At 47.2% G+C, this 27,197-nt stretch overlaps 1 protein-coding gene across 1 annotated transcript in view; it reads right to left on the bottom strand.

Annotated features, from left to right (window-relative positions):
• Nucleotides 1-26,680, bottom strand: part of LOC121004292 (zinc finger protein 692-like) — a 403,767-nt gene extending 377,087 nt beyond the window's left edge. Inside the window, exon 1 of the mRNA XM_040436455.1 lies at nucleotides 26,612-26,680. Coding sequence (XP_040292389.1) covers nucleotides 26,612-26,617 — 6 coding nt within the window. The 5' untranslated portion in view covers nucleotides 26,618-26,680. The remainder of the gene's footprint in view (nucleotides 1-26,611) is intronic.
• Between the last annotated feature and the right edge of the window lie 517 nt (nucleotides 26,681-27,197).

The following is a 27,197-nucleotide window of genomic DNA, read 5'->3' on the forward strand; positions in this document are numbered from 1 at the left end:
GGACTCAGGAGTAGTCCCCACCCTAATACCCAAGTAAGTTATATGAGAACGTGCAATTGGTATACCCCTCAAATCACTCCCCATTACCCGCTGCCCCCCCCTTCAAGAATAGGAACTCACTCTTTGATCTATTGATTTTTAATCCAGAAAGAGAACCAAATTCTTCCAAAGCTTCAGTAATCCTCCCAATATCTCTAACAGGGTTAGACATAAAAAGCAGAATGTCATCAGCAAATAATGCCGAACGCATCTGCTTCCTACCTATCCTCAGACCCTCAAACAAATCCTCTGAGTTTAGCCATCTTGACAATGGCTCTATCGCCAGGTCAAACAAAAGAGGAGATAACGGGCAGCCTTGTCTAGTTCCTCTCTGCAATAAGAAAGAATCAGACAAACAACCCCCGGAACACACCCTTGCCCTCGGACCTAAATACAAAACATCTCATAGCGTACGAAACATCCCATTAATACCTACCGAATCTAGGGCAAGACCCAGCCATTTCCAGTTGATACTATCAAAAGCTTTTTCTGCATCTAAAGTGAGAATGGCTGGATCTTGCCCCCGATATTCCGTCTTCCGTGCCACTGAAAGATCAAGCAGAACCTTCCTTAAATTGGTGATAGCCGCCCTACCCTTAAATGAAACCAACTTGCGCAGAAGAAATCAAAGTGGGGAGAATACCTGCCAACCTATTAGCAAGCAACTTCGATAGGATTTTAAGATCGTGATTTATTAGGGATATTGGCCTATAAGACGCTAGATTTTCCGGATCTTTCCCGGCCTTATGAAGTAATGTTATGTAGGCCGTATTCATTCGTTCAGGCAACACCCCCCCCCCCCCCTCGACCCAAGAGGAATAAAGCGACATCAAATACGGAACCACCCGAGTATCCATCACTTTGTAAAAGTCCGACGTATACCCATCTGGGCCTGGGGCTTTTCCCGAAGGAAAGGATTTTATAGTTGCCTGCACCTCCGCTGCCGTTAATGGGGCGTTCAGAGCGTCTAGCTGCTCTACTGTCAAAGTTAGTAAGGAAATTCTCTTTAAGAAAGCCTTCCCTTCTTCCACCCTATCATATAGTGTCCAAACAATTTATTGATCTGTTGCGGTCTGTGCTCCCTGGTCCCATCACTTTTCCTCACTACCGGAATATGATTCAATGGACGCCTACCCTTGGCCAATGAGGCCAACAACTTTCCAGATTTGTTGCTAAATCTATGCAAACTAGCATCTAACTGAGACTTTTTTGAAATTTCCAGTTTCTCTGCCCACGCTTCAAAGTCTCTCTTAGCCGAAACCCAGCGTTCTTTGGCGGTCTGGGTGTGGGCCAAGAGAAAATTGCTGTAAGCATCCCTTAAACATGCGCTTGCTTTTTCATACTGCGTCCTAGCAACCTTCTTGATAGAGGAGACATAAGCCAGCAACCTACCTCTCAAAACAGCTTTAGCAGTTTCCCAAAACAATACCGGATCCCTCACATGCTCCCTATTGTCATCAACAAATTCCATCCACCATCCCTTCATTAGTTTCACGAATTAATCATCCTTTACCAGATAATTTGGGAACCTCCAAATGAAATCTCTACCCCCAGTATACATTTCTCTAATATCTATAAGAAGAGGAGAATGATCTGAAATTACCATATCGCCTATGGCAATGTCCGCCACTCTGTGCAAAATCATTGAGGACAAGAACAAATAATCGATTTTGGACCAGCTCTTATGCGCATGCGAATAGTGGGTGAATTCCCTCCCTTGAGGATTAGAGTACCTCCAAACATCCCTGAGAGACAACGACTCAGCAAAGTCCCCCAGAGAATATTAATGACTATGACCACCAGCTGACCTCCTATCCTCATTCTGATTCATTACAGCATTGAAGTCCCCTCCCACTATTTTTGCACTATGCGTGTCTTGTAAGATTCTAGTACCCAGAGAGTCAAAGAAGGCTTTTTGGCCCTGATTCGGAGCATAAATATTATATAAACTAAAGTCACCAAAAGGACCTGAGATGTTAAGATGTAATATCCTCCCCTCGTCATCTGCTTCTTCAGAATGAACTATATGTGACAAATGACGACCTATTAGAACCAAAACTCCTGCTTTTCTATCAACAGCCGAAGAACCATACACCTCTCCCACCCATAGCTTCTTCATCCTATGGAAGTCCGCTGTCGACAGGTGGGTCTCCTGCAACAAGGCTATATCTACCTTCATATACAAACTAAGAAGACAGGTTGGCATTAGCAGGAGGTGCTCAAACCCACATGCAGTTGTGCATATATATAGGGGAGCAAATCCTGCACTTGTGGCCCGTTGCTAATGGCAATCCCCAGCAAAATGCATACAGTGGAGGATGCCCGCGGCGAACCACAAGTACCACAATAGACATCCTACACAAGGTAACAAGTGCGGATGTAATAATTAATATAACAATATAACAAAATAACAAAGACAGGTGCACTCTGCAGTCTCACTAAACCCTCAAACTGATTTTAAAATTGAGAGATTAGTCAACATGTCCTACGGTGTAGAACATGTCTAAGCCTGGGCACCACACCAAGGTTTCTCAAGTAGCCCGGGACCTAACACTCTCCTACCTGAGCCGTATGGGCAATACCAGGAGCCAGTGGGCAAATTACAGGAGCATAAGGCCGACTCACAAACAGCTCACCAGTTACCTCCAGCATGTAGCCATGCTTGCAATGGGAGAAGGGAGGAGTCTGCGAGTCCCACTCAAGACTGGCTGATATGTCCCAGGCCTCACAGGTGCACCTAAATGTGGCCTGTAGATGGAAAACAGGCACATTTAAATTGGAGTTTATACACCTCCAGGAATCTATATATACAAACTAAGAAGACAGGTTGGCATTAGCAGGAGGTGCTCAAACCCACATGCAGTTGTGCATATATATAGGGGAGCAAATCCTGCACTTGTGGCCCGTTGCTAATGGCAATCCCCAGCAAAATGCATACGGTGGAGGATGCCCGCGGCGAACCACAAGTACCACAATAGACATAGGTGAGCTGTTTGTGAGTCGGCCTTATGCTCCTGTAATTTGCCCACTGGCTCCTGGTATTGCCCATACGGCTAAGGTAGGAGAGTTAGGTCCCGGGCTACTTGAGAAACCTTGGCGTGGTGCCCGGGCTTAGACATGTTCTACACCGTAGGACATGTTGACTAATCTCTCAATTTTAAAATCAGTTTGAGGGTTTAGTGAGACTGCAGAGTGCACCTGTCTTTGTTATTTTGTTATATTGTTATATCTACCTTCATCCTACGTAATTGTCTCAGAACCTGCATGCGCTTGTTAGGAGACTTTAGTCCTTTCACATTCCATGAGATTATTGTCATAAATTTGTCACTAACACAAGACCCATCTGTCGACAGAAAACCCCTCCCCTCCTTTCCGTCATAGTTTGAACAGTATCTATCAAAGCACTGCCTCCCAGCCCGACAGCACTCTATGTATCATTACACATTGATTGCTTATATAGTGCCCCTGAACAGAAAAAGAAAAAAAAGAAACCCAGCCACATTAGGATCATGACTGAGAGAAGCAAACAACTCTAAAAAAAGTTAAAAAAAACTGTTATTAAACAGCACAATTAGCTTAAAGAACTCCCTTTTTTCAGGCATTAGACGCGGCACATCACCGCCAACTAGCTGTTATAACAAAAAGTCCCCAGAAATTATAAAATGTCCCTGTACACATTCCTGGAACATTAGAAAGGGGGGAAAAAAATTGAAAACACAGGGTTAGCAAAATGGGTCCATTTGACCATGACTAAACCTGGCGATGGATTCACAGTCCTCCCGTCTGTCTCATGAATTTCGTTCCCGAAGATTTCTGGAACTTAGACATCCTCTGTGGAAGAGATGAAGAGATCTGAGACACCCGATGCCATCCATTGCCTCCATCTCGTACGCTGGCGTCCCGACGATTTTCCTCCGTATCCGCAAACCCTTGTCTTCTATCTGCTTGAATTCTTATAAATTCCTCCGCCTCCTTAGGATCTGTAAAATGCTTAGAGCTTCCATCAGGTAACTGTAACCTCAATACAGCGGGGTATGCTAGTTGAAATCTGTTCCCGGCCTTTTAGAGGTTAGTGCAGATCGCCCCAAAGGCCCTCCGCTTTCGCACCACTTCCGCTGAATAATCGGCAAACAGTAAAACCTTAATACCGTTAAGAATCAATGGCTCCCTCCTTGCACGATAAGCCCGCAGAATGTCCTCCTCATCGGAGTAGTCCAGGTACTTACAAATTGCCTGTCTTGGCCTCTGATCAGCTCTACTATTAGCAGATTACTTTTGATCCCTCCAGGGCCCCACTCTATGAGCCCTCTCCACCTTTCTTCTTCCTCCCTGGAGACCCAGAGCCTGTGGTAGAGCAACTTCAAAAACATGGCGCAGTTCCGCTATTGGCACAGACTCCGATATTCCGACCAAACGTAAGTTGCTGCGTCTAGACCTATTTTCAAGGTCCTCAACACGGTCATTTAGCTTCTCAGCCAGTTGAGATAAGTCCCACATCTTCTGCGCAGTGTCAGCAGCCTTCTCCTCCATACAAGCTACCCGCTGCTCCACCTCAGATACCCTGTGATCTTGTAATTCCACCTCCTCTTGTAATTTGTTAAGCGCCGCATGCAGGGTAGTAGATAACGAGGCAATGATATCAGGTGCTAACTGTTTCGCCACTTCAATGGCTAGCAACTTGACATCCACCACTTTGCCCGACGTTTCAAACAGAACCAGCTGTGTATTAATAGCTGGGGCGTCCTGATCGTCGGCTGACGCGTGTCTTGGCGAGGAGGGAGGAGATGGCGCCATCTTAGGACAGGTCCCGTCCGCACTCACTGTGTTAGTTGTCGCCCGGGTCGTAGATTTTTGCCAACTTCTCAGCAGGTATCGCTCCATGCACACATTAAAGCCTCACTGTATCAGCGATGGCGCTCCGGCTGTACTCAGAGAAGCAGGACTAGCTGATATTTTCGGCGGTGAAGCGGAGCATCAGTCACCAGCGTCATTACATGCCCGCGCCGGAACCGGAAGTCCACTATAGTTTTTATTGGTATAATTTTTGTGGTATCTACAAATTTTTGTCACTGCTATAAAAAAATTTGTGGGTGAAAAGATGACAAAAAATGGCGAATAGTTACATATATAGTTACCGTATTTTTCGCCCTATAAGACGCACTTTTTCCCCCCGAAAAGTGGGGGGAAATAGCAGTGCGACTTATGGGGCGAATGCTGCATTTTGCAGAGTTTTCAATGATACGCGATGCCGCGCGGCGGGTGTATCAGCTGAGAGGGAGGAGGGGCTGGGGGCCGGCATCTGCTTTTATAATGACACTGGGCCCATGCAGTGACTGTATTCTACTACACGGGCCCCGCTCACTGTATATAATCATATCTGTAATTGTAGGCATTGTTAATGTATACAAATTTTGGGTAATCAGCGCCTGTATTACGGTACTTACAAGCGCACGGTAGCAGAGAGGAGGGAGGAGGCAGGCCAGGAGGACGGGGCACTGGCAGCATGAGTCACTACGTCACGCGCCTGCGCCGCCCACTTTATGAATGAAGCAGGCTGCGCGGGCGCATGACGTAGTAACTCACGCTGCCAGCGCCCGTCCTGCCTCCTCCCTCCTCTCTGCTACCGAGCGCTTGTAAGTCATTATAAAACCAGATGCGACCCCCACCCCATGTATTGGGGGTCATTCACACTACAGGGACACTGTTATGGAGGGGATCTGTGGATTACACATGGCATAAGATGCTATATGTGTCATCCACAGATCCCCCCCATATCAGTGTCATCCACAGATCCCCATAACAGTGCCAACCAGAGACCCCAATAAGAGCCATCCAGAGATCCCCATAAGGCCTCTTTCACACAGGAGTCATGTTTTTTGCCCGGATAAGATGCGGGTGTGTTGCGGGAAAATGCGCGATTTTTCCGCGCGAGTGCAAAACATTGTAATGCGTTTTGCACGTGCGTGGGAAAAATCGGCATGTTTGGTACCCAAACCCGAACTTTTTCACAGAAGTTCGGGTTTGGGTTAGGTGCTGGGTAGATTGTATTATTTTCCCTTATAACATGGTTATAAGTGAAAATAATAGCATTCTGAATACAGAATGCATAGTACAATAGGGCTGGAGGGGTTAAAAAAAAAATATATAATAATTTAACTCACCTTAATCCACTTGTTCACGCAGCCTGGATTCTCTTCTGTCTTCTTTCTTCAGGACCTGGGTAAAGGACCTGTGGTGACGTCACTGCGCTCATCACATGATCTTTTACCATGGTGATGGATCATGTGACGGGCCATGTGATGAGCGCAGTGACGTCACCACAGGTCCTTTACCCAGGTCCTGAAGAAAGAAGACAGAAGAGAATCCGGGCTGCGCGAACAAGTGGATTAAGGCGAGTTAAATTTAAAAAAAAAAAAATTTTAACCCCTCCAGCCCTATTGTACTATGCATCCTGTATTCAGAATGCTATTATTTTCCCTTATAACCATGTTATAAGGGAAAATAATAATGATCGGGTCTCCATCCCGATCGTCTCCTAGCAACCGTGCGTGAAAATCACACCGCATCTGCACTTGCTTGCGGATGCTTGCGATTTTCACGCAGTCCCATTCACTTCTATGGGGATTTTCACGCAGTCCCATTCACTTCTATTTTTGTGAAAAACGCACAAAATAGAGCTTGCTGCGATTTTCACGCAACGCACAAGTGATGCGTGAAAATCACCGCTCATGTGCACAGCCCCATAGAAATTAAAGGGTCCGGATTCAGTGCGGGTGCAATACGTTCACCTCACGCATTGCGCCCGTGTGAAAGGGGCCTTAGTGATACCTCATAACATAGTTATCACTTTACATTTCCCATTCGTCATAGGGTCTCAATACCAGAAAAAAACACTTCAGTTTTGTCCTCATTGTCAATGGGAACAAAACTGAGCAGAACGGAATGCTCCAAAATGCATTACGTTCAGTTTAGTTGCATTTCCAGACCGGAGAGCAAATCACAACATGTTGTAATTTGCTTTCCGTCCTGGGATGCGGAGCAAGACAGATCCGGCATGACCCCCAATGCAAGTCAATGGGGATGGATCAGTTTTCTCTGCCACAATCGAAAACGGATCAGTCCCCCATTGACTTTCAATGGAGTTCATGACAGATCCGTCTTGGCTATGTTAAAGAGAATACAACCAGATCCGTTCATAACGGATGCAGATGGTTGTATTATCAGTAACGGAAGCGTTTTTGCTGAACCCTGACGATCCAGCAAAAACGCTAGTGTGAAAGTAGCCTTATGTTTGGATCACTTTGTAAATGCCATTTCATTTCTTGGGATGTTAGAATTAGAATTTTAGAGGCAAATCTTATGCCTCTTTCACACGGGCGAGATTTCCGCGCGGGGGCAATGCGTGATTGAACGCATTGCACTCGCATTGAATCCGGACCCATTCACTCCAATGGGGCTGTGCACATGAGCAGTGATTTTCACGTATCACTTTGTGCATTTTTCACGCAACGCAAGCAAGTGCGGATGCTGTGCGATTTTCATGCACGGTTGCTAGGAGACGATTGGGATGGGGACCCGATCATTATTAATTTCCCTTATAACATGGTTATAATGGAAAATATTAGCATTCTTAATACAGAATGCTTATTAAAATAGGGCTGGAGGGGTTAAAAAAAAAAATAATAATAATAATTTAACTCACCTTAATCCACTTGTTTGCGCAGCCCGGCTTCATCTTTGCTGTTCAGTAGGAAAAAGGACCTGTGGTGACATCACTGCGCTCATCACATGGTCCGTCACATGATCCATCACCATGCTAATGGATCATGTGATGGACCGTGTGATGAGCGCAGTGATGTCATCAAAGGTTCTTTACCAGGTCCTGAAGAAAGAAGCGAAGCCGGGCTGCGCGAACAAGTGGATGAGGCGAGTTAAATTAATATATATACTAGATATTAAGCCCGTTACAATAACGGGCGCTAGAACAGTAGTGCTGGCACTGTTATGGGGGGGGGGGGGGGGGGGTCTGTGGCCGACACCGTTATGGGGGGGGGGGGTCTGTGGCCGACACCGTTATGGGGGGGGGGGGGTCTGTGGCCGACACCGCTATGGGGGGGTCTGTGGCCGACACCGCTATGGGGGGTCTGTGGCCGACACCGCTATGGGGGGGGTCTGTGGCCGACACCGCTATGGGGGGGTCTGTGGCCGACACCGCTATGGGGGGGTCTGTGGCCGACACCGCTATGGGGGGGGTCTGTGGCCGACACCGCTATGGGGGGGGTCTGTGGCCGACACCGCTATGGGGGGGGTCTGTGGCCGACACCGCTATGGGGGGGTCTCTGGCCGACACCGCTATGGGGGGGTCTCTGGCCGACACCCGTTGTGGGGGTCTGTGGCCGACACCCGTTGTGGGGGTCTGTGGCCGACACCCGTTGTGGGGGTCTGTGGCCGACACCCGTTGTGGGGGTCTGTGGCCGACACCCGTTGTGGGGGTCTGTGGCCGACACCCGTTGTGGGGGTCTGTGGCCGACACCCGTTGTGGGGGTCTGTGGCCGACACCCGTTGTGGGGGTCTGTGGCCGACACCCGTTGTGGGGGTCTGTGGCCGACATCCGTTGTGGGGGTCTGTGGCCGACATCCGTTGTGGGGGTCTGTGGCCGTCATCCGTTATGGGGGTCTGTGGCAGACACTGTTATGGGGGTCTGTGGCTGACAATAGCCCTCAGGGAGGAGGACGCCGGGAGCCGGGCACAGCGGCTTTCAGAGTTATACTTTGCCCGGAGCACATGGGACAGCGCAGGCGTCCTCCTCCCTGAGCGCTGCTGTCCCGCCGCTGTGCCCCCGAGCCTGGGTGTGTGTGTGTGTGTGTGTGTGTGTGTGTGTGTGTGTGTGTGTGTGTGTGTGTGTGTGTGTGTGTCCGCTGCGCACTTCTATAATCGGCACACACGCACGGACACCAGCCCTGAGCACGTACACAGGGCTTTTATTAGTAGATTTTTTTTACCCCTCCAGCCCTATTTTGCTTAACTGGGGCTACTATGTCAGCCCCAGTTACAGGAGAAATCAACAGTGAAAAAAAAAAAAGTTAAGTAATTTGCTATGCTTATAGCCGCACAGACAGAAGAAGGAGCGACAGGCGGCCACGGCGCACGTGAGTATAATGCTGCTCACTAACATACCATGGCAGCCAGGACTTCAGTAGCGTGACTCCTGGCTGCCATGGCAACCGATCGGAGCCCCAGCATTACACTGCTGGGACTCCGATCGGAACTGCCCACTGCCACCAATGCAGAGACTGAAGAACATTCCTGCCACCCGACCTCTGACAGGACGCTGTAATCCGCGCAATTAACCCCTCAACTGAGGGGTTAATTGTGGCAGATCGCAGCGTGCAGTCATAGGGGCCGGGATATGGCCGGCACATGAAGTTGGTATTCAGGCATTCATTGGTGGCGCAGTGGCCACAGTCCCTCCCCTCCTCCTCCTACTCTGTTCTCACTGGTGGTCAGCGGCAGCCGCGCACAGTGGGGAGGGACTCCCTCCTTCTCCACTGTGTCGGCTCAGGAGAACATGGTGCGTGCTGAGAGGGCGATCATATCGCGGTCCGGAGATATAGGCGATATGCACAAAATCCATATCGCGCGTCTGTGGCCGACACAGTTATGGGGGCGTCTGTGGCCGACACAGTTATGGGGGGCAAAAAACAGAGGTTAAGAGCAGCACCCGTAATAGGTTTACCAGAACCGGAAAAAATGGAATGCAGCAGCTGAGCCGAAAGACCCCAGATCCAAGGTGGTCCAAAGGAACGTAGTAGAGAAAATGTAGGCTACAGCAGCATCTCCACGAAATTCTTTATTCAGGTCTCCAAGGTGCGGTGCAAAAATGCAACGTTTCGGCTAAGTATAGCTTGACAAAGGCTATACTTAGCCGAAACGTTGCAATTTTGCACCGCACCTTGGAGACCTGAATAAAGAATTTCGTGGAGATGCTGCTGTAGCCTACATTTTCTCGACACCGTTATGGGGGCGCCTGTGGCCGACACCGTTATGGGGGCGCCTGTGGCCGACACCGTTATGGGGGCGCCTGTGGCCGACACCGTTATGGGGGCGCCTGTGGCCGACACCGTTATGGGGGCGCCTGTGGCCGACACCGTTATGGGGGCGCCTGTGGCCGACACCGTTATGGGGGCGCCTGTGGCCGACACCGTTATGGGGGCGCCTGTGGCCGACACCGTTATGGGGGCGCCTGTGGCCGACACATAGCATTTTATGCTATATGTCATCCACAGATCCCCCCATAACAGTGTCGCTGTTTAGTGTGAATGTAATGGCAGCGGGGCCCGGTGCAGTCACTGTATTGCACCGGCCCCGCTCAGAGTAGTAATACTTTGAATAACTGTAATAATAATAACGATCTTCACTTCTTCACTTACTACATGGTGAGGCAGGAGGCCGGGCGGGCGGTCAGGCACTGGCAGCGTAACTCACTATGTCATGCGCCTGCGCCGCCTGCTTCATTCATGCAGTGGGCGGAGCAGGGGCGTCAGTGAGTTACGCTACCAGTGCCTGGCCGCCCGCCCGGCCTCCTGCCTCACCATGTAGTAAGTGAGCGGGGCCAATGCAATACAGTGACTGCCCCCCGCTGCCATTACAATAGGATGCTGCACATGTAGTGTCCGTGGAGTGTGTGCGCCGATGAAGCGGCGTCTGGCCGCACTGCGCGTGTGGGGAAGCAGGCACATGCGCAGTGCGGCATAATGAGTAAGATAACGGCTCTCAGTGTGGACGGCTCCCCGGGATCTGTGACGGCTGCGCTGTCCCATGTGCTCCGGGCAAAGTATAACTCTGAAAGCCGCTGTGCCAGGCTCCCGGCGTCCTCCTCCCTGAGCGCTGCTGTCCCCCCGAGCCCGGCTGTGTGTGTGTGTGTGTGTGTGTGTGTGTGTGTGTGTGTGTGTGTGTGTGTCTGTGTGTGTGTCCGCTGTGCACTTCTATAATCGGCACACACGCACGGACACCAGCCCTAAGCATGTACACAGGGATTTTATTAGTAGATTTTTTTTAACCCCTCCAGCCCTATTTTACTAAGCATTCTGTATTAAGAATGCTATTATTTCCCTTAGATCCATGTTATAAGGGAAAATAATACAATCTACACAACACCGATCCAAAACCAAACATGGATACCAAACATGCCGATTTTTCTCACACACGTGCAAAACGCATAAAAATGTTTTGCACTCGCGCGGAAAAATCACGCATTTTCCGGCGACGCACCCGCATCTTATACAGCCCAAAACCATGACGCCCGTAAGAAACTGGCCTTAAAACTTTTAAGAAAATGTCCAAAGCCCTCTTTTTTAACCACCTCCCGTCCGCCCATTGCATATAAACATCCGGGAGGTGGATCTCTATGTCTGAATGCACGTTTTAAAACGTCTATTCAGACATCGAAGCTGAACGCTAATCGTGCAGCTTCTGATCGGGTTGCCCGCTGTCAGTGAAAGCAGGGCAACCCTTAGAGAAGGCAGGGACAGTGTCCAGGTGTCCCTGCCTTCTAGATCGCTGTATACACAGCGCTCACCGAGTGCTGTGTATACAGAGCAGGAAGCGCTATGCGCTTCCTGCTCCGGCCCGGCGGTCACATGTGACCGCCAGGATCAGAGAGTGCAGGAGCTGTGTGAGGTCTTTCAGAGACCTCGATCAGCCCTGCACAGCGCTGTACAGCCTCTCTGTGGGGTGCATTTGTCCTGTAACTGGGGCTACTATGTCAGCCCCAGTTACAGGAGAAATCAACAGTGAAAAAAAAAAAGTTAAGTAAATGTCCCCCAGAGGTCTTGTATGACCTTATGCGGGACGAAAAGTGTAAATAAAAAAAATTCACATTTAAAAAAAAAATTAAATATGTTAAAAATAGAAAAAATAAAACAATTGACATATTTGGTATTGCCGCGTCCGTGACAGTCGGCTCTATAAATATATCACATGATCGACCCAGTCCGATAAACACCATAAAAAAATAAAATAAAATAAAAACGGTGTCAAAAAAAGCCATTTATGTCACCTTACATCACAAAAAGTGCAACACCAAGTGATCAAAATGGCGCATGTCCCACAAAATGGTACCAATAAAACATCACCTCATCCCGCAAAAAATATTTATAGCACTCAGAACATGGACACATTAAAACATAATTTTTTCGTTTCAAAAATGCTATTATTGTGTAAAACTTAAATAAATAAGAAAAAGTATACATATAAAGGTAACGCCATGTCCGTAACAATCTGCTCTATAAAAATGTCACTTGACCGAACCCCTCAGGTGAACGCTGTAAAAATTTATAAATAAAAAAACTGTGCTAAAACAACCAATTTTTTGGTCACCTTGCCCCATAATGTGTTCTAATGAATGATCAAAAAATCATATGTACCCAAAAATAGTACCAATAAAACTGGCCCTTTATGCCCTAGTTTCCAAAATAGGGTCACTTCTTTCTACTGTAAGGGTGCGTCAGGGGGGCTTCAAATGAGACATGGCATCTAAAAACCATGTGAAGTTCCTTTTCTTCTGCGCCCTGCCGTGTGCCCATACAGCAGTTTATGACCACATGTGGGGTGTTTCTGTAAACCGCAGAATCTGGGTAATAAATATTGAGTTTTGTTTGGCTGTTAACCATCGATGTGTTAAAGAAAAAATTGGATTACCGTATTTTTCGCCCCATAAGACGCCCCTGCGTCTTATGGGGCGAATGCTTCCATTTTACATCGCAGTCTGCAATGCTGCAGCATCGCAGGTTGCGATGTATGAGCTGGGAGAGAGGAGGGGCTGGAGTCCGGAACTAGGGGCGGGGCCCGGTGCAGTCACTGTATTCTTACACTGGGCCCGCCGCTCACCAAAGTATTTATAAACATGAATCCTTATCCTGTCATTAAGTTTAACTAACGCTGCGCTCTCCCATGTTCCCATGTTCTTCTGTATCCCCACAGCACTTACGAACAAGCTTCAATAGCAGGCAGAGCGGACGGCAGCAGTAACGTTACTCACTGACGTTGAGCGCCTGCTCCGCCCACTTTATGAATGAAGCAGGCGGAGCAGGCGCGCAACGTCAGTGAATGACGTTACTGCTGCCGCCCACTCTGCCTGCTATGGAAGCGTGTTCGTAAGTGCTGTGGGGATACAGGGAAACATGGGAGAGCGCAGCGTTACTTAAACTTAATAACAGGATAAGAATTCATGTTTATAAATACTTCGGTGAGCGGCGGGGCCCGGTGTATTGGGGGACACTGTTATGAGGGGGATCTGTGGATGACATAGCAGCGCCGTCCACAGATCCCCCACCCCATAACAGCGCCATCCACAGATCCCCCACCCCATAACAGCGCCATCCACAGATCCCCCACCCCATAACAGCGCCATGCACAGATCCCCCACATGACAGAGCGTCACCCACAGATCCCCCACATGACAGCGCGTCACCCACAGATCCCCCACATGACAGCGCGTCATCCACAGATCCCCCACATGACAGTGCGTCATCCACAGTAGGGATCGACCGATATAGATTTTTTTTAGGGCAGATACCGATAATTTGTGAACTTTCAGGCCGATAGCCGATAATTTATAGCGATATTCTGGGAATTTTCATTTTTGAAAAAAATTAAATTCCTACACAAATCTGCTGAAAATTAATATGTTTATTGTTAACGTGTAGGTTTTTTTTTGTAAATCTTTCTTTTTCATTTATATTTAATATTTTGGCGTTTTTTTTTTTTTAACTAACTTTTAGCCCCCTTAGGGACTAGAACCATTGTCCTATTCACCCTGATAGATCTCTATCAGGGTGAATAGGAGCTCACACTGTCCCTGCGGCTCTGTGCTTTGTGCACACAGCAGCATGGAGCTTACCATGGCAGCCAGGGCTTCAATAGCATCCTGACTGCCATGGTAACCGATCGGAGCCCCAGGATTACACTGCTGTGGCTCCGATCGGAGGAGCAGGGGAGAGGGGATCCTGTGGCCACTGCCACAAATAATTAATACTGGGGGGGGGCGCACTGCGCCACCAATGATTAATACTGGGGGGCGCACTGTGCCACCAATGAAGAGAAATCTCTCATTAATTCATATACAGGAGGCGGGAGCTGGCTGCAGAATCACCTGAGGGGTTAACTAGCGCAGATCGCAGCTATTGCTCATAGAGGTCGGGAGCCGGCTATGTGATTCTGCAGCCAGCTCCCGCCTCCTGTATATGAATTAATGAGAGTTATCTTCATTGGTGGTGCAGTGGCCACAGCCCCTCCCCTTCTCTTGTCCTCCTTCCTCTCATTGGCGGCAGCAGCGGCACAGGGGGGAGGGAGAGACACTGCTTCCTTCTCCCCTGTGCTGCTGAGGGAACACAGAGAATAGATGCCGATACCGATAACAGTCAAATTACTGAATATCGGCCGATAATATCGGTAAAACCGATAATCGGTCGATCCCTAATCCCCAGATCCCCCATAATAGTGTCATGCACAGACCACCATTAATTCAAAAGCCACCAAAAGCACACTTTTTGGTTAAAAATATTTTTTTTTCTTATTTTCCTCCTCAAAAACCTAGGTGCGTCTTATAGGCCGTTGCGTCTTATAGGGCGAAAAATACGGTAAAACTGAAAATCTGCCAAAAAAGTGAAATTTCAAAATTTGATCTCCATTTTTCTTTAATTCTTGTGGAACGCCTAAAGGGTTAACAAAGTTTGCAAAATCGGTTTTAGGTAACTTGAGGGGTGTAGTTTCTACAATGGGGTCATTTATGGGGGTGTCCTCTATGTAGGCCCCACAAAGTGACTTCAGACCTGAACTGGTCCTTAAAAAGTGGGTTTTGGCATATTTCTTAAAAATTGAAAAAAATTGCTTCTAAACTTCTAAGCCTTCTAACATCCTAAAAAAATAAAATGACATTTCCAAAATGATGCCAACATAAAGTAGACATATGGGGAATGTTAAGTAATAAATATTTTATGAGGTATCACTTTCTGTTTTAAAAGCAGAGAAATTGAAATTAGTTTTGGTAAATTTGGGATTTTTTCATAAATAAAGGTGAAATATATTGACTCACATTTATGACTAGGATGAAGTACAATGTGTCACGAGAAAACAATCTCTGAATGACTTGGATAAGTAAAGGCGTTCCAAAGTTATTGCCACATAAAGTGAGATATGTCAGATTTGCAAAATTAGGCCTGGTCAGGAAGGGGGCAAATGGCCCAGATGGGAAGTGGTTAAGGACCAGTTCAGTTATGAAGTCACTTTATGGGTGGTTTCTATTATGTAAGCCTCACAAATGGCCAAGTTTTAGATACTATACCCCTCAAGGTATTGAAAACTGATTTTACTTTGTTAACCCTTTAGGTGTTCCACAAGAATTAAAGGAAAATGTAGATAAAATTTCATAATTTTAATTAAAAAAAATCCTGCAACACGGCAAGGATTAACAGCCAAACAAGCTCAATATCTATTACCCTGATTCTGTAGTTTACAGAAACACCCCAAATGTGGTCATAAACTGCTGTATGGGCACACGGCAGGGCGCAGAAGCGAAGGAGCAATATATGGTTTTTGGAGGGCAGACTTCACTGGGATAATTTGAAGTTCGGGTACTTTCACACTTGCGACAGAGGATTCCGGCAGGCAGTTCCATCGCTGTAACCGCCTGCCGGATCTGGCAATCCTGGCGCAAACGGATGGCATTTGTCAGACGGATCCGTCTGACGAATGCATTGAAACACCCGATCCATCTCTCTGGTGTCATCCGGAAAAAATGGATCCGGTATTTATTTATTTTTTGCATTTTTAAAGGATCCGTTTTGCTGGAACACTTCGGCACGAATACATTTCAATGGAAATTAATGCCGGCAAGTGTTCAGGATTTTTGTCCGGAGAGAAAACTGCCGCATGCTGCAGTATTTTCTCCAGCCAAAAAACGTAAGAGGGATTGAACTGATGCATCCTGATGCATACTGAACGGAATGCTCTCCATTCAGAATGCATTAGGATAAAACTTTTTTTCCAGTATTGAGCTCCTGTGACGGAACTCAACACCGGAAAAGAAGAACGCTAGTGTGAAAGTACCCTTACCATGTCGCATTTGAAGACGCCCTGATGCACCCCTATGGTAGAAACTCCCAAACGGTGATCCCATTTTGGAAATTACAGTATAAGGAGACAGTTTTGTTGGTACTATTTTGGGTACATATGATTTTTGATTGCTCTATATTATGCTTTTTGTGAGGTAAGGTAAACAAAAAAAAATGGCTGTTCTGGCATCGTTTTAATTTTTTCTATTTTACAATGTTCACATGACAGGTTAGATCATGTGCTACTTTTATAGACCAGATTGATACAGACACAAAAAGACCAAATATGAAAACTTTTTTTTTCTTCCGTTTTACATAATAAAGTATTTTTGAGGAAAAAAAATAAATTTTTATGTCTCCATTTTCTAAAAGCCATTTTTTTTCGGACAAATGTCCTGTGTAGGGGCTCATTTTTTGCAGGAGGGGTAAGGTGACAAAAAAAGTTTCTTTTGGCACAGTTTTTATAGACGATGACGTCTTCTATTTCAGTGATGTCATTGGCGCAGGCACACTGAGGGAGTTCTGAGGAGGCGATCCTCCTCATCTCAGAGCGCCTGCGCCGAATGAACACAGGCGCGCGATTTTTGAAATGCCGACAGGGCTGGCCGGAGGAGGAGATCCCGGCTGGCCCTGTCAATCAACACGATGAGGGGGCGGTTTTCTGCAGCAGCTACCAGCAAGTAGCCGCCCTACTTGCTGGTAGAGACCTCATTTACACATTATAAAACTTAGTTTTTGGAAGAAACTGCTGGATCAAAGTAACACCATTAAATTTTCATATATCGCAATATAACTAATTTAACTAGCCCCAAAAAAAAAAAAAACACTTCAGTGGGGTGACAGAAGCCCTTTAACCACCTCAGCCCCCAGTGCTTAAACACCCTGAAAGACCAGGCCACTTTTTACACTTCTGACCTACACTACTTTCACCGTTTATTGCTCGGTCATGCAACTTACCACCCAAATGAATTTTACCTCCTTTTCTTCTCACTAATAGAGCTTTCATTTGGTGGTATTTCATTGCTGCTGACATTTTTACTTTTTTTGTTATTAATCGAAATTTAACGATTTTTTTGCAAAAAAATGACATTTTTCACTTTCAGTTGTAAAATTTTGCAAAAAAAACGAGATCCATATAGAAATTTTGCTCTAAATTTATAGTTCTACATGTCTTTGATAAAAAAAAAAATGTTTGGGTAAAAAAAAAAATGGTTTGGGTAAAAGTTATAGCGTTTACAAACTATGGTACAAAAATGTGAATTTCCGCTTTTTGAAGCAGCTCTGACTTTCTGAGCACCTGTCATGTTTCCTGAGGTTCTACAATGCCCAGACAGTACAAACACCCCACAAATGACCCCATTTCTGAAAGTAGACACCCTAAGGTATTCACTGATGGGCATAGTGAGTTCATAGAACTTTTTATTTTTTGTCACAAGTTAGCGGAAAATGATGATTTTTTTTTTGATTTTTTTTTCTTACAAAGTCTCATATTCCACTAACTTGTGACAAAAAATAAAAAGTTCTATGAACTCACTATGCCCATCAGCGAATACCTTGGGGTCTCTTCTTTCCAAAATGGGGTCACTTGTGGGGTAGTTATACTGCCCTGGCATTCTAGGGGCCCAAATGTGTGGTAAGGAGTTTGAAATCAAATTCTGTAAAAAATGACCAGTGAAATCCGAAAGGTGCTCTTTGGAATATGGGCCCCTTTGCCCACCTAGGCTGCAAAAAAGTGTCACACATCTGGTATCCCCGTACTCAGGAGAAGTTGAGGAATGTGTTTTGGGGTGTCTTTTTACATATACCCATGCTGGGTGAGATAAATATCTTGGTCAAATGACAACTTTGTATAAAAAAATGGGAAAAGTTGTCTTTTGCCAAGATATTTCTCTCACCCAGCATGGGTATATATAAAATGACACCCCAAAATACATTCCCCACCTTCTCCTGAGTACGGAGATACCAGATGTGTGACACTTTTTTGCAGCCTAGGTGGGCAAAGGGGCCCATATTCCAAAGAGCACCTTTCGGATTTCACAGGTCATTTTTTACAGAATTTGATTTCAAACTCCTTACCACACATTTGGGCCCCTAGAATGCCAGGGCAGTATAACTACCCCACAAGTGACCCCATTTTGGAAAGAAGAGACCCCAAGGTATTCGCTGATGGGCATAGTGAGTTCATGGAAAAAAAAAAATTTTGTCACAAGTTAGTGGAATAGGAGACTTTGTATGAAAAAAAAAAAAAAAAAAAATCATCATTTTCCACTAACTTGTGACAAAAAATAAAAAATTCTAGGAACTTGCCATGCCCCTCACGGAATACCTTGGGGTGTCTTCTTTCCAAAATGGGGTCACTTGTGGGGTAGTTATACTGCCCTGGCATTTTCCAGGGGCCCTAATGTGTGGTAAGTAGGTAAATGACCTGTGAAATCCGAAAGGTGCTCTTTGGAATGTGGGCCCCTTTGCCCACCTAGGCTGCAAAAAAGTGTCACACATCTGGTATCTCCGTACTCAGGAGAAGGTGGGGAATGTGTTTTGGGGTGTCATTTTACATATACCCATGCTGGGTGAGAGAAATATCTTGGCAAAAGACAACTTTTCCCATTTTTTTTATACAAAGTTGGCATTTGACCAAGATATTTATCTCACCCAGCATGGGTATATGTAAAATGACACTCCAAAACATATTCCCCAACTTCTGCTGAATACGGAGATACCACATGTGTGACACTTTTTTGCAGCCTAGGTGGGCAAAGGTGCCCAAATTCCTTTTAGGAGGGCATTTTTAGACATTTGGATACCAGACTTCTTCTCACGCTTTGGGGCCCCTAAAATGCCAGGGCAGTATAAATACCCCACATGTGACCCCATTTTGGAAAGAAGACACCCCAAGGTATTCAATGAGGGGCATGGCGAGTTCATTGAAAAAAAAAATTTTTGGCACAAGTTAGCGGAAATTGATTTTTTTGATTTTGTTCTCACAAAGTCTCCCTTTCCGCTAACTTGGGACAAAAATTTCAATCTTTCATGGACTCAATATGCCCCTCAGCGAATACCTTGGGGTGTCTTCTTTCCAAAATGGTGTTATTTGTGGGGTGTTTGTACTGCCCTGGCATTTGAGGGTCTCCGCAATCATTACATGTATGCCCAGCATTAGGAGTTTCTGCTATTCTCCTTATATTGAGCATACGGGTAATGAGATTTTTTTTTTCCCGTTCAGCCTCTGGGCTGAAAGAAAAAAATGAACGGCACAGATTTCTTCATTCGCATCGATCAATGTGGATGAAAAAATCTCTGCCAAAAAAAGAAAAAGGAGGGGAAAGGCGTCTGCCAGGACATAGGAGCTCCGCCCAACATCCATACCCACTTCAGCTCGTATGCCCTGGCAAACCCGATTTCTCCATTCACATCAATCGATGTGGATGAATAAATCATTGCCGGGATTTTTTTTTTTTTATATATACAAAGTGTTTGCCAAAGTATATGAACACCGCCACCTCCTCAGCTCATATGCCTCGGCAAACATGTCTTTTACTGCAGAGGAGAAATCTCGTCTTGCAGCGCCGCATACACCGACTTGCGTGTAATCTGACAGCAGCGCAATGCTTCTGTCCGAATGCACATCAGTGCTGCAGCTGGTCGATCGGTTGGTCCACCTGGAAGGTAAAAAAAACAAAACAAAAAAGAAAAAACCAGGCCGCAAAGCAATAACTTTATTAACTTTAGAACAGAACATATTAACTTTTTTAAACTTTTTTAACTTTTTTACTTACCGGTAATTTTTTTTTTGTTTAGTTTTTTTTACCTTTATAGAACAAACCTCTCCTTCCCCATGGGACAATGTGCAAAGCGCAAATCGCCCAAAGATGTGGCGAAGTACGTTATGCACTTTATCCCAGGTGAAAGGAGAGGTTTGCAGCAGCTGAGAGTAAAAGGGCCCTAATAGCCCTGTGTGCCTGTCCTGTGAGATGCAATCCCTATGCTAAGTGTACCTGTGTGTGGTACTTCCGGAAACACTCTCCATAGCATAGGGCAGGGTGGTCCGGACAGTCAGGACAGAAATAGCGGGTGTCACGCCTTATTCCACTCCTGCTACAGACACGACATCTTTTTCGGGGTGACGGTTGGGTTGAGGTACCAGGAACGACACTGGGGAAATGTCGCTCGTGTAGACGGCTAACTACACTGGGGGATGGGGCCACGGAACCTCCTGGGTAAAGGAGGTTCTCGATGATCTCTTCCTGGAATTTGAGGAAAGATCGTGTTCTCCCAGCCTTACTGTAGAGAACAAAACTATTGTAGAGCGCCAATTGAATTAAATATACAGACACCTTCTTATACCAGCGTCTGGTTCTGCGGGAAACTAAATACGGAGACAACATCTGGTCATTGAAGTCCACCCCTCCCATGAGCGCATTATAGTCGTGGACACAGAGGGGCTTTTCAATGACACGGGTTGCTCGCTCAATTTGGATTGTCGTGTCTGCGTGAATGGAGGAGAGCATGTAAACGTCACGCTTGTCTCTCCATTTCACCGCGAGCAGTTCTTCGTTACACAAGGCAGCCCTCTCCCCCCTTGCAAGACGGGTGGTTACAAGCCGTTGGGGAAAGCCCACGCGACTAGTTCGCGCGGTGCCACAGGCGCAAATCCGTTCTAGAAACAAATGCCTAAAGAGGGCCACACTTGTGTAAAAATTGTCCACATAAAGATGGTACCCCTTGCCGAATAAGGGTGACACCAAGTCCCAGACTGTCTTCCCACTGCTCCCCAGGTAGTCAGGGCAACCGACCGGCTCCAGGGTCTGATCTTTTCCCTCATAGATCCGAAATTTGTGGGTATAGCCTGTGGCCCTTTCACAGAGCTTATACAATTTGACCCCATACCGGGCACGCTTGCTTGGGATGTACTGTTTGAAGCCAAGGCGCCCGGTAAAATGTATTAGGGACTCGTCTACGCAGATGTTTTGCTCGGGGGTATACAAATCTGCAAATTTCTGGTTGAAATGGTCTATGAGGGGCCGAATTTTGTGGAGCCGGTCAAAAGCTGGGTGGCCTCTGGGACGGGAGGTGGTGTTGTCGCTAAAATGCAGGAAACGGAGGATGGCCTCAAATCGTGCCCTGGACATAGCAGCAGAGAACATGGGCATGTGATGAATCGGGTGCGTTGACCAATATGACCGCAATTCATGCTTTTTTGTCAGGCCCATGTTGAGGAGAAGGCCAAAAAAAATTTTTAATTTCGGAAACTTGGACTGGTTTCCACCGGAAAGGCTGGGCATAAAAGCTTCCCGGGTTGGCGGATATAAATTGTGTGGCATACTGGTTGGTCTCTGCCACGACTAAGTCCAAGAGCTCCGCAGTCAAGAACAGCTCAAAAAATCCCAGGGCCGAACCGATTTGAGCCGTCTCAACCCGAACTCCAGACTGGGCGGTGAAAGGGGGAACTACAGGTGCGGCTGAAGTTGGTGACTGCCAATCAGGGTTTGCCAGCACCTCAGGGATTCTAGGGGCTCTACGGGCCTGTCTGTGCGGTGGCTGCGACGGGGTAACTACTGCACGTGCCACCGTACCAGCTTCAACTGCCCTTCTGGTGCTCGCCACGTCACCATGTTGTACGGCAGTGCTGGTACTAGGTCCAGGGAGGGCTGCGCTGCTGGTGTATGCCTCACCACGTGATCCGGCAGCGACAGCCCCACTCTGCTGCTCTTGAAGCGGATCCTGCATAACCTGTGGTCTAGCGACACGGGGCCGGGTACGCCTGGTGCTGCCAGGGACCTCCACCTCCTCGTCCGAACTTTGGGTCAGAGAGCCACTGCTTTCCACAGGTTCATATTCTGACCCGCTAGATTCGTCAGATGAGGGTTCCCACTCCTCATCCGACTGGGTCAGAATCCTGTAGGCCTCTTCAGAAGAATACCCCCTGTTTGACATTTTGGACTACTAAATTTAGGGGTATTCCCTGAGACTACCCAAGAAAAAAAGCAAACCTGTCTTACAAAGGGGAGGCTAGCGAAGTACCAGAGGCCGCTGCGGTTGATAAAAAATATCAAAACTGATTTTTTTATCGCCGCAGTGCGTGTAAAATGAATGTGCAGTGATCAAAAAATATATATTTTTTGTCACTGCGGTGGGGCGGGCGTGGGTGAACGCACGTGTGGGCGACCGATCAGGCCTGATCGGGCAAACACTGCGTTTTGGGTGGAGGGCGAACTAAAGTGACACTAATACTATTATAGATCTGACCGTGATCAGTTTTGATCACTTACAGATACTATAAAAGTACAAATGCTGATTAGCGATACGCTATTCAGCGAATAAAAGTGACTGCGGTGCGGTGGGGTGGGCGCTAACTGACGCTAACTACCTAACCAAGGGGCCTAAACTATCCCTAAAACCTAACAGCCAATACTAGTGAAAAAAAAAAAGTGACAGTTTACACTAATCACTTTTTTTCCTTTCACTGGTGATTGACAGGGGCGATCAAAGGGGTGATCAAAGGGTTAATTGGGGTGCAGGGGGGTGATCAGGGGCTACAGTGAAGTGTTTGGTGTACTCACAGTGATGTCTGCTTCTCTGCTGGATCCAACCGACGAAAAGGACCAGCAGAGAAGCCATATAACAGATCATATTTACTAATATGATCTGTTATATGGCTTGTGATTGGATTTTTTAAAAATCGCCAGCCTGCCAGCCAATGATCATTGCTGGCAGGCTGGTGACGAACTTGTTCTTTAACTTTTGCCGGCCCGCGATGCGCATGCGCGGGCCGGCTTGGAGCGAAATCTCGCGTCTCGCGAGATGACGCGTATATGCGTGACTGTGCGCAGCGCTGCCACCTCCGGAACGCGAATCTGCGTACAGCGGTCCGGAGGTGGTTAAGGGGTAGATCATGTGATATCTTATAGAGCAGGTGATTACGGATGCAGCAATACCTAATATGTCCATTTGTCTATATTTATTTTAGTTTTCCACAATAAAAGCATTTTTGAAAAAAGAAAAATCATGTTTTAGTGTATCCATATTATGAAAGCTATATTGTTTTTATTTTTCGGGATATTGTCTTATGTAGGGACTCAATTTTAGGGGGATTTGGTGACGGTTTGATTGGTATTATGTTGGGGTATATATGACTATATCATCACTTGGTATTACACTTTTTGTGATGGAAGGACAAAAAAAAAAAATGGTTGTTTTAGCGCAGTTTTTTTTTTTTTTACGGCATTCAGGTGAGGGGGCGGATTAAGTGATATTTTTATATAGCCGGTCGTTACGGACACGGCAATACCCAATATATATATATTATTTTTTTTTTACTATTTTATGTGCTTTATCATGGGAAAGGGGCTTTTTTCCTTTCCTTTTTATTTTTGCCCCACTCTGGCACTTCAACTCCTGGGGGTCTGATCCTCTCTGTATTAAATATGTATTGCAATGCACTGTCAGTCTGCTTTTACACTAGCAGAGAGCCTATGAAATCTCACAGCCTCCTGTAGAAGGCAAGGCATTGGGATGCCTTCCCAGCCATTGGAATCCTGTCACGCCAGTGCGGGGACCCAATAAGGACGGGGGGGGGAACAAGTACCCTCCACAAACCCCCTGCATACCGCGGTCAGCTTCTTGCAATGCATTTGCGAGACAGATCCGCATCAGTCTACAAATGCTGTCCGTTTGCATGCAGATTGCCTGATCCGGCAGGCAGTTCCGGTGACTGAACTGCTTGCCGGATCACTCTGCCGCAAGTGTGAAAGTAGCCTTACTGAGTCACATATCTTTGAAGTTTTTAGTAAGTGTACATAACTACAGTACTGTGCCCATTTTTATCATTTTGTTTAGTTTTATTACATCAAGAGCATTTTGCTACTGAATGGGGAAGCCTATTTAACTTCTATTTCAGAATCCTGGGGGATTAATATGCAGGATTAAAAGTGCTTCAGTTTTGCAAAGTTTTTCATGTGCCACACATGTCCCTCATTGTGCGCTGTTCATGCTTTTTTCCCCTTAGGGCTCATGTACACGGCCGTGTTTTGCGGTCCATAAATCACAGATCGGCAAAACCCGGTATGGCCTAGCGCATCCCACAATTTATTTTTTTACTTCTGTAGAAATGTCCTATCCTTGTCTGCAAAACGGACAAGAATAGGACGTGTTCTATTCTTTAACGAGGGTGCTGAATTTGCATTTTTTGTACGGCCATATGCATGAGCCCTCAAGCAAATGCTGCAAAAATGTTGCAGTCCATTGATATGGAGAGCGACGGCACTTCTGTTCTCACAATGAAGCAACTAAGGGTACTTTCACACTTGCGTTGTTGGATTCCAGCAGGCAGTTCCGTCGCCGGAACTGCCTGCCGGATCCGGCAATCTGTATGCATACGTATACCATTTGTAGACGGATCCAGATGCGGATCCGTCTGACAAATGCATTGCAATACCGGATCCGTCTCTCCGGTTGTCATCCAGAAAAACGTATCCGGTATTTATCTTTTTCGCATTTTTAAAGGTCTGCGCATGCGCAGACCACAAAACCTAATCCGTTTTTCCAGAACACTTGGGGCCGGATCCGGCATTAATGCATTTCAATGCAAAATCCGGCATTCCGGAAGGAGAAAATACGGCAGCATTCTCCGTCCAAAAACCGTACAGTGACTGAAGACATCCTGATGCATACTGAACGGATTGCTCTCCATTCAGAATGCATTAGGATAAAACTAGGGTTGCCACCCGTACGGGAATGACCCGGACAGTCCGGGTTTGTAATCCTGTGCCCGGGTACAAGCCTTTCTCAGACCCGGGCACAGGATTCAAACTTCAGACTTGCACACCTGACAGCTGGCGGTGAGTGGCGGCGTCGGGTGTCAGTCAGCGGTGGCGGCCGATCAGGTGTCAGCAGCAGGGACGATCAGCTGTCACTGCGGGCGATCAGCTGTGATGCTAGCACAGGGCGGCGCTGTCTTCACACTCCCTCCTTTAAATGTTTTCTTTTACTATTGTTCCTCCTTGTGTTTCCTTTTACCCTACTGTCCTCTCTGATATCCTGTCTGCTTGGCGCGCTCCACTGTCCTCTCCGATATCCTGTCTGCTTGGCCCGCTCCACTGTCCTCTCCGATATACTGTCTGCTTGGCCCGCTCCACTGTCCTCTCCGATATCCTGTCTGCTTGGCGCGCTCCACTGTCCTCTCCGATATCCTGTCTGCTTGGCCCGCTCCACTGTCCTCTCCGATATACTGTCTGCTTGGCCCGCTCCACTGTCCTCTCCGATATCCTGTCTGCTTGGCCCGCTCCACTGTCCTCTCCGATATCCTGTCTGCTTGGCCCGCTCCACTGTCCTCTCCGATATCCTGTCTGCTTGGCCCGCTCCACTGTCCTCTCCGATATCCTGTCTGCTTGGCCCACTCCACTGTCCTCTCCGATATCCTGTCTGCTTGGCCCGCTCCACTGTCCTCTCCGATATCCTGTCTGCTTGGCCCGCTCCACTCTCCTCTCCGATATCCTGTCTGCTTGGCCCGCTCCACTGTCCTCTCCGATACCCTGTCTGCTTGGCCCGCTCCACTGTCCTCTCCGATACCCTGTCTGCTTGGCCCGCTCCACTGTCCTCTCCGATATCTTGTCTGCTTGGCCCGCTCCACTGTCCTCTCCGATATCCTGTCTGCTTGGCCCGCTCCACTGTCCTCTCCGATATCCTGTCTGCTTGGCCCGCTCCACTGTCCTCTCCGATATCCTGTCTGCTTGGCCCGCTCCACTGTCCTCTGATATCCTGTCTGCTTGGCCCGCTCCACTGTCCTCTCCGATATCCTGTCTGCTTGGCCCGCTCCACTGTCCTCTCCGATATCCTGTCTGCTTGGCCCGCTCCACTGTCCTCTCCGATATCCTGTCTGCTTGGCCCGCTCCACTGTCCTCTCCGATATCCTGTCTGCTTGGCCCGCTCCACTGTCCTCTGATATCCTGTCTGCTTGGCCCGTTCCTCAGTTACAGCTTGCGCTCCACAGCTGGACCCACTACCGGCCTGGGGAACGCAACTTCCGGTCCCGATGCGTTCCACCCGCGTTCGAGTTTGGCTTGAAGAAAAGGTGGCAACCCTAGATAGAACTCAATGCCGGAAAAGTTTAACGCAAGTGTGAAAGTACCTTTAGTGGCACAAATCAACACTATAGGAAGCAACCCAGTCAATCATGTTGTAGTCTTTATAGGAGATTGAAACAGGACACCCAGCAAACAGCCTTGTGATTTCACACACAGAATCAGCAAATAGCTTCCACTCCCCACTCCCACTGCTGAGCTTCACGGGAAGGCACCTTCAACCTGCAAGGTGAGCATGCTGTATCTTCTAGTGCTACAGCCAGAAACTCACCCCCACCTAAACGTTCCGCAATCCTGCTATCAGCCCATATTGTGTTACCCAGCAGTCACATCATTCACCGGGCCCGGACTGCCATCTTAAAGGAGCTGCGCGATCCTCACCTGCATTGCCCTTTTAAGAAAGGGGCCCGCCACAACACGATCCTGCGCTGCTCTAGCCTCCCACTTGATTCGGTTCATTGACGTCTTCGTGAACTAATATGACGGCGTGTCCTGTCACGTGTTTAGTGAGGCTGCCAAAAGCGCCATTTTTAGTAAGGGAATTGATGTACTTCCAGGAGATGAGTTAAGCAGCGTTCACATATTGTCATAGATTATAAAAAGCCTTGTTATGACACATAAATGCGGATGTTGAAATTGCTATTTGCTGCCAGTGGAGACATACTAAGCACATACCTCTCTACTTTAAAAAAAAAAAACCTAGGAGGGCAGTATCAGTGGCGATCCCTGGCACATTTGTTAACACTATGCTGCCCCTGTAACCCCGCCCAATGCCTATCTATGAAAGCCCAATCCTACCCAGTCCCCTTTGTGCCCTATGCTGTAATAGTGACCTTTCACAGTAAGCCTACTTCATGCCTCCCAAGTGTCCCTCTTTCAGAGGGATAGTCCCTCTTTTTGACCCAAGTCCCTCTGTCCCTCTTTGATCCGCAGACATCCCAACCTGCAAAACCTCATTTCAGGGAGG

This window comes from Bufo bufo, chromosome 6, assembly GCF_905171765.1.
Source record: "Bufo bufo chromosome 6, aBufBuf1.1, whole genome shotgun sequence".
Lineage (NCBI taxonomy): Eukaryota > Metazoa > Chordata > Amphibia > Anura > Bufonidae > Bufo > Bufo bufo.